At 36.2% G+C, this 8,311-nt stretch overlaps 1 protein-coding gene across 1 annotated transcript in view; it reads right to left on the reverse strand.

Moving 5' to 3' along the window:
• Positions 1 to 1,794: 1,794 nt before the first annotated feature.
• Positions 1,795 to 8,311, reverse strand: part of ints10 (integrator complex subunit 10) — a 51,306-nt gene continuing 44,789 nt past the window's right edge. Inside the window, exons 15-17 of the mRNA XM_043673948.1 lie at positions 7,805 to 7,928; positions 2,912 to 2,983; positions 1,795 to 2,223 (exon numbers count right to left, since the gene is read on the reverse strand). Coding sequence (XP_043529883.1) covers positions 2,067 to 2,223; positions 2,912 to 2,983; positions 7,805 to 7,928 — 353 coding nt within the window. The 3' untranslated portion in view covers positions 1,795 to 2,066. The remainder of the gene's footprint in view (positions 2,224 to 2,911; positions 2,984 to 7,804; positions 7,929 to 8,311) is intronic.

An 8,311-nucleotide genomic window follows, 5' to 3' on the forward strand; every position in this document is an offset into this window, starting at 1 on the left:
AAAAATTTGATGCAATTTGGATTATGAGTCATACCTCAACTCAAAAATAAAGAACAAGTGGTGCATTCTCCAGTGAGATAACTTCTTTGTAATGTTTATTCAGTCTTAATATTACTTATCGCCAAGGAGAGTCAGCAGTGGTAGGTTGACTAGTTATATTGAACTCAACTGTATATAGGAACGTTGATAATTTGAATAATCTTTCACACATTCAAACAGATATATTTAAATGTAAGATTATAGAACAAGATATATAGGATTAGTTACCCAGTTAGTTGGATGGTTGGTATACAGTTCAGAGTGATATCAACAATCCAGGTTCATATCCTGAAGATGTTCAGAATAAGGGTCACTGGACTCAAAATGTTAAATTTGCTTTCTCTCCACAGATGCTACTAGACTTGTTGATTTTCTTCAGCGATGTCCATTCTGGTTTTAGTTTAATTCCTCTACTGGTTGAGGTTCTCATGAAAGCCCCACCTTGTCCCTTGCTAGAGGCATGGTGACCCTCTGGTTAAACTCACCACAAAGATCTTTAATGAGACAGCAGTCCTATGGCCGTCTGGGACTTTGTAAGCAACAAACAACATTTGTACAGTATATAAAACTAAAAATATCAACTGTAACATGTCAAACTCAAAACAGCATGTTTCACTGATTTATTTCATTGAAAAGTGCACATGATGAATTATAAGTTTAAAAAAAAACATTTTATTCAGGTTAGAAGAGCTACATTACTTACCACTTAATGTGGTATTACATAGATCCATTCCAGACACTGGGTTTACGATTCCTTAATATTTCTCTTTTTGCATCTTTATTGCATTCCATGAAGCACCACTGTTTTTCCAAGACCATGACAGCCTGCTTTGACATTTAAGGCCATTGAACAGAATACACTCCACTTTAAAGCAAACTGGACATGTATCTGAGAATAAAACTGTGGATACTGGAAACCTGAAATAAAAACAGCGCTACAGAAACTCAGCAGGTCTGGCAGCATCTGTTGAGAGAGAAACAGAATTAACATTTCTAGTTCAATGTTTCAAAGAGCCAAAAGTTAAAAGTTTAATTCTGTTTCTCTCTCCATGGTCTCTACTAGACCTGAACTTTTCCAGCATTTAGTTTTTAATTTTAAAAAAGGTCATTTATTTTGGATACTAACTTTAAAGTAAATATATTAATCTCCACTGGACTGAAATAGTTTCGGATGAGGTTTTCTGCCTGGAATTTGTTGACTACTGACTGAACACATTTGTCAACAGATACTAGAGTCTGGAAACGATACAAATCTGGAAGTGGAACTGACGCACCATAAATTATGGGCCTGTTGAATTTAAGAGGTGCTAGATTTTGTGAGACAGGCTCAAATTAAAATTGTTTCTGCTTATTTCTTGTTCACAAAAAGTCATTACTACATGGTTAAGAGGATAAAAAGTTAAAGCATTATCCTTTTATAGCGCCTTTAGTCATAAACAGGAAGAAAGCCTTCTGTTTCTGATGGTTGCAAGAGACCCAAGTCAAATAACTTCAGCAAATATCAACTCAGTTTCTGATTGGGTGCAAGATCCTCAAATAATGCAAAATTCTGGCAGTCAGAATCCTACAAGAACTTGGTGCAACAATGAGGAACTTCAGAATGGTGCAGGAGACGCTTTTTTTGAAAATGAAGGCTAGATGAAAAGCGCACAGTGTTGGGTGAAGAGTACAGGGAGTTTTTCTCTGCATAGTTGGATATTGCTATTCTGTGCCTGCTCAGAGTGTTTGAAGCTGACAAATTCAAGGACAAAAAAATGGAATGAAATATTTAGTCCTTTAGTACTGTGATCGCCAGCCTTAATGAATACAAACCTTCAATAAAATGGATTACTTGAGGATTCAACATTTTTTCCATGGAATTAGAATACATCCTTTCAAGTCTGTGTATCGAGTTCAATTCTGACAGCCTCACTCATGAATAAAATCCAATAACAAACTTTACAATACAAAAGACATGAGCAGTGCAGTTCAGCAGATTCACAAAAACATCCATATATTCTAAAAAGGAAAAGATTTGGATATATCTGTCACATTAAAGTCTGAAGCAATATTATCTTCTCATTGATGCAAAATCTATGTAGTACAACCATTAGATTTTCCCCACAGCGAGAAACCTGTCGCTCCATAGCTAATCGGAAATCTTCTTTCACTCCCTTTGTAATACCTCGGGTTACAGTGTGATGTCTGGAACACAAATGAAATAAGCAAATTATCCATCTGACCACACATTGCTGTCATTTGTAAATAACTTATTAATCCTTTGGCTGTACCCCATCATAAAGAAAATGCCAAGTTATTAAAATTTAACTAAATATTTGAATGTATCCATAGAAATGTCATTATTTGTGTAATATTTTAAATTCAATAAATTATTTGATCCAAATTAATTTTTCTGTAATTTTGTTTAGCCAAATTCCAAGTTTGTGACTAAAATATTTTTGTATGAGTTACAAATTGCAACCTCAAGTAGTGAGTAGTAAAGCATATTTAGAAGTATGAACATTTTTAACCAATCATACTTTCTAACTAAAGCACACCGATTTGAGCTAGTCAATTTTTTAAAGCTATGGTGCAACTTCATTGGAATGCATAACATGTAGCTGTTACTGTGATAGATGCTCATTTGCAGCACTCATTTCATAGTAACTTACAAAAAAAAGTCAGACATTTCCAAAAAAAGTACAGAAATAATCTCATGTCAAAGTCTGCATTTTGATAAATATGTAATACTAAAATGATCATTGTATGGCAATGCTTAAATCATGGATTGTGTGAACAAAAAAAGGAAAAATAAAGACATTTTAAAAATCTTTAAAACCCATGGGTTAACATGGTGACAAACACAGCACATGACGAACAGGTCGTGTGGTACCTGTCAGCTGTCTGACTGCTGGGCTGCAGTTTGAACTCTTGCGGAAGAACGCCCAGTGGAGGGCTAGAATTCCTTGAAAACAGTAAACATCAACAGTACATTCAACACTCACACATATCACCAATAACACATAACTTTTACCTATTGCCAACTGGAAGGAATTGAACAGAGTACATAACTTTCACATTCATAATCTGATACTACATGCACGAACTAGATAGGTTATTCATCAAAACATGCAACATAATCAAACACAAGACAAACGTGCTCCATTTGAACCACTGATTAGAAAGCAAAGGTGCAAGTAGAAACCGATGCTTTTACAGTAGAGAAAACGTGCGCAGGATCTCATCATAACATCTGGTTATGAGTAAGGCTCCTCCCATAGCCTCATTAGACTATGCCTCTCCAGTCACGACAGAAAGATGACTTCATCTCAAATTTCCACCAATACCCTGCAGTTGGCAATTTGCCCATCTGCTGATCTTAATATATTTAGCACATTTCACAAACAATTTGACTAATGCAGTTGGACAACTGAAAGCTTGATAGACTGCAAGACTTCACAGCCTATTTATCTCAAGATAATGTATGCATAACTACTTTTCAAAATTCAAACTAAGGAGATGTCATAACAGGCCAAGTTTTACACACAATGGTCAAAGTGGAGCGATTACTTTGTCCAAAGAAGTCATTCAATTTTCATTCTTAACATCAAAAATTGCCAAAATACATTTAAACATGGGAAAAAGCAGCACAAGTCTGCCCCTACAACAACAGACAACAGCAAGTTGAGATATTTAATTTCAACTGCACAGTGCAGTACTACAAAACCAATAAATCTTTTATACTTCCTCTCATTCAGCCCCATTAATCTCAAAAAAAAGTTTTTAATGCCATATTAACCAACCTACAGACCACACCTTTTTAAAGGAAACAAAACAATTTTAACTTTGAGGAATTCTCCAATATATTAAACTGTTAACCCAACAAGAGACCCTGGTCACAGTGTGGCTTGAATACAGTACACATCAGTCCAGAGTCCACGATGTCGGAGATTACATCACACTCCAGAGTCAGAGTTGTTGAGTGCAGGAGAAACAATTTTAATGGGAGAGATTGCTTCTAATTTATTTGGAACAGATTTAAAGATTGACTGGATAAACTGTAATTCAAAAGTAGGGTGCAATTAAAGGAAAGGTAGATAGCTCAGGTACAGTAAAGGAATACACTCTCACCAGATGAAATACAAGGCAAATAAGTCTAGGGCTAACAAAAATGGTAATGAGTAAAATGAAGCAGAGAAAAGGTGCAAAGATCAGATGTCAACTGGATAATTCAATTATTGAATTCAGACTTTATTTAGAAGCTTCAGAAGGGAATTGAAAAAAGCAAATAAAAGCAAAGAGATTTATTAGAAGAAACAGACAAACATAAAATAAGGGAATCCAAAAAACTTTCCACAGGCATGTAAAAATAAAAGGTTGGTACAATAAGTAGTTGGGCTGATTAGGGACCAAAAACAGGATTTACAGTAATGATGACACAGGATTAAAGAATGCAAATGTTACACCCTTGTTCAAAAGGGTGCAAACAATTTCAGGCTGGTTTACCATCAGTGGTGGGTAAGGGTTTTACCAAAAATAATTCAGAACATAATTAGGGATAAAATAGGTTAATTAAGGATTGTTGGCACAGATTAATTACAGGGAAATCATGTTTAACTACCTTATTTAAGTGTTTTGAAGAGTGACTCTCCTTCATCAGGTGATGAGTGTAATACAATTGGTTTTCTATACACTATCTTCCAAAAGACATTTAATGAGTACTGCTCAACAGACGTGAGCAAAGTTAGAAAATTGGATGAATGACAGAGACAGACTGGTGGCTTATGGCGGGGTTTTTAAACCAACAGGAAAGTTTATGGTGCACTTTCTCAGGGGTCAGTGATAAGATCAGACAGAATGGTGGAACAGGCAGACAAGGGGTGGATGGAATTTAATGCAGAAAAGTATGAAGTAATTAATTTGCTAAGAAAACGTGGGGAGGCAATACAACACAAAGCACTCAATTCTTAGGGGGGTGCAGGAGCAGAAGGATCTGGGATATATATGCACATTATAAGGCTTGATCAATTGGTTCATTGAGGATAAAGGATTTTCAAGGCTTTATAAAAAGGGGCATCGAGCACAAAAGCAAGATAAAAATCACACAACACCAGGTTGTAGTCCAACAGGTTAATTGGAAGCACTAGCTTTCGGAGCGACGCTCCTTCATCAGGTGATTGACAACCACCTGATGAAGGAGCGTCGCTCCGAAAGCTAGTGCTTCCAATTAACCTGTTGGACTACAACCTGGTGTTGTGTGATTTTTAACTTTGTACACCTCAATCCAACACCAGCATCTCCAAATCACAAAAGCAAGATAAGCATGATAAACCTGTACAACACAGAGTTTTAGCCTCAATACAAGTGTCACACTAAATCTAAGTACTGCATTGATTTCTGGGTACTATATTTAGTAAGTGGCTGGATCCAGAATGTACTACCTGAGTGCAGTGGAGGTAGATTCAATGGTGGCATTAAAAGAGAATTAGACAATTATTTCAAAATGAAACATTTGCAGGGCCATAGTGAAAATGGCCCTAAGTGAACTGCTATTGCTGAGAGCTAGCATGGAGAACTAGTATGTTGGGCCGAATAACCTTCCCATATGCTGTCACCATTGTATGATTAGATGTCAATAATGCCAATGCTAGATCCATATTTGAGTCATCTACTAGAATCCCATTTACCTTTTCTTACCCCAAGAGTTTAGAAAATAATCACTTTGGGGTAAATGATTACATTTGCAGTAGCTTAATTTAGATATAGGGCCTGATTTTCCAATTTTCTTTTAAGTGGTGAGAGGTTAATTATTTATTTTTCCTCTTCTCACTGAATGGGGCTTGCAGATACAAGGGATCTACCTCTCACTCCTTTATGGGGGACTTTCATAGGCGAGCCGTTGCCACATCTGTGTTGCTTGTTTGGCGCATTGAATGCTTCCTCCGAATTTAGTAGGCAGCTAATTGGAGAACTGGCAGGATGGCACCTTAACTGATGGCAAGTTCAGGAATTCATCCAATGACCTTTGCTTCCAACATTTAATTGCAAAGCTGATGAGAAAGATAGAGTTTCTGTCCAGGGCCATTTGTCCAGGAAGGGGGAAAGTAGAGATTCAATTATGAAAAGTGAAGAATTGAAAAAAAACTTGAAAATTAAGTTTACATAAAAATGTCTGTCTTATAAGGAGTTTAAAATCTTCCTTCAACTTTATTCTGTCCCATACAGGTTTCAAATCTTCCTGTTAGTAGGATGGAAAACACTTTCCAATTGATCCAACTACAGCTCCAGGATTACTTTGCCAGTCAAAAATCTGAATACATCACATTTGTTTGGAAAATATGGATAAATTCAATTCAAAATCCAATACTATTTGGGTTTGTTCAGGCTAGCTACTTGAACTGTACAGATGTAAAAATGAAACAGTAGGTTAGTACAACTGGTTTCAATACAAAAGCAATTTTATTGAAAATTTCCCTCACCCCACACTATTCCTCAAGCTACCTATTGACTAAAACAATCTCAACAGGGAAGTTCTTACTGAAAATGTTCTTTACCTCTGAAATTCTCAAAAGAAAAAAAAATTTAGTGATCAAGAAGAAAATGCACCTTACCTGCAATTCCAAAGCTTCATGGTTCCAGGAATTTATATTTACACATACATGGATGTGTACAAGGACAGATTTATTGTACCATACCCTATGGTACTTAAACAGAGTTCTAACTCCGAGTCCAATGTCAGCAACTTAGCCGGTGGGACAATTAGGAGAAACAATATCAAGGGGTCAGGAATTTTTTTTTTGCCATTTGTTAGCCTCTCCTACTTTCAAACTGTGCATATCGTACTGAAACACAGGAGTGCTAATTACTGCTCAGTACTCAAATGTTAGTTTTTAACAGACGCTGTTCACCAACATGGAATATCACAATCAAATCTAATTTATTGGGAAAATTTCTGGACCGTGATGAGAAGTGTCAATCTTGGTCAACTGCCACCTTCTCTAATTCAGGTACATTGTGGCAAACCATCAATACAAACCCTGGATTTTACCCGAATGAAAAAGATAAATCACTGTATGAACTCAATAAATCATACAAAATTTCTACAGCTTTTAAAACTGATGAAAAACAACTTAAGATAAAGAAGACACCTATAAACTTTTACATGTTTTATGGACATGCAAAATCAAAAGCTTAAAAGTTTAAAAATGTAAATTATTCACTAATTTCACAAGATAGTTAAACTTTTCTGGTCGCCTTCTCAAAGGTTTAACACGTTCTGTTTTCCTTTTGAAAAGTAGGTGGCACAGCGGTTCAGTGGTTAGCACTGCTGCCTCACAGCACCATGGACCAGGGTTCGATTCCAGCCTCGGACAACTGTCCGCGTGGAGTTTGCACATTCTCCCTGTGTCTGCGTGGGTTTACTGCGAGTGCTCCGGTTTCTTCCCATAATCCAAAGATTTGCAGTTTAGGTGAACTGACCTACGAAATTGCCCATAGTGTTCAGGGATGTATAGGTTACGTGCATTAGTCAGGGGTAAATGTAGAGTAATGGGTCTGGGTGGGATACTCTTTAGAGGGTTGGTGTGAACATGTTGGGCCAAAGGGCCTGTTTCCAAACTGTAGGGATTCTAATTCTTCCAAGTCTTTTTTCCCTTAAAAAAAGTAACATAAATTCTTGTCATGTGCTGCAACAAACCAAGGAGCAAAATTAGTTTCTCAAGTAACGAAGGAAATTCCAACATGAATCAGAGCACACCAGTTACTGTCTCTCCAACTCAGTACTTACTTAATTAGAAGACCTTGATTTGGTAACAATTCGAGATGAATTTTACCACCTTCTGCAGTTCGGAGATAAGCAAATTCTTCCAACATGTCAATATCAACAGATGTGGTTAAGGACAAATTGTGTACTGTCGTCATTTTAGTGTGCTATTAGCTAGTTTGTATAAATTTACTACATATGCAAGATGTATTCTTCTACTAGTAACTTCAGAGCATAGTTATAATGCAATGGTCTCTCAGCTGGTTAATTTATTTGAATGCAAGAATACCATAACTAACATACCACTTGAAAAGCACTAAAAAAGTTCATTACATTGTTTTTTATTTACAACATTGAAAGAAACAAACAAAGTGTTTGTGTTCCACACAAATCTCCTCTGATTTCATTTATCGCTCCTCTTAGTCTTACAGTTTAATTTTTGTGTTCCCTTTTTGTTCATGTACTCTAATTGGTAGAAGTCATATCCAGATTACAAAATGTTACTTCAGGATTTAGATATTTCCTGGTTAA

The sequence above is a fragment of the Chiloscyllium plagiosum genome, chromosome 32, assembly GCF_004010195.1.
Source record: "Chiloscyllium plagiosum isolate BGI_BamShark_2017 chromosome 32, ASM401019v2, whole genome shotgun sequence".
Lineage (NCBI taxonomy): Eukaryota > Metazoa > Chordata > Chondrichthyes > Orectolobiformes > Hemiscylliidae > Chiloscyllium > Chiloscyllium plagiosum.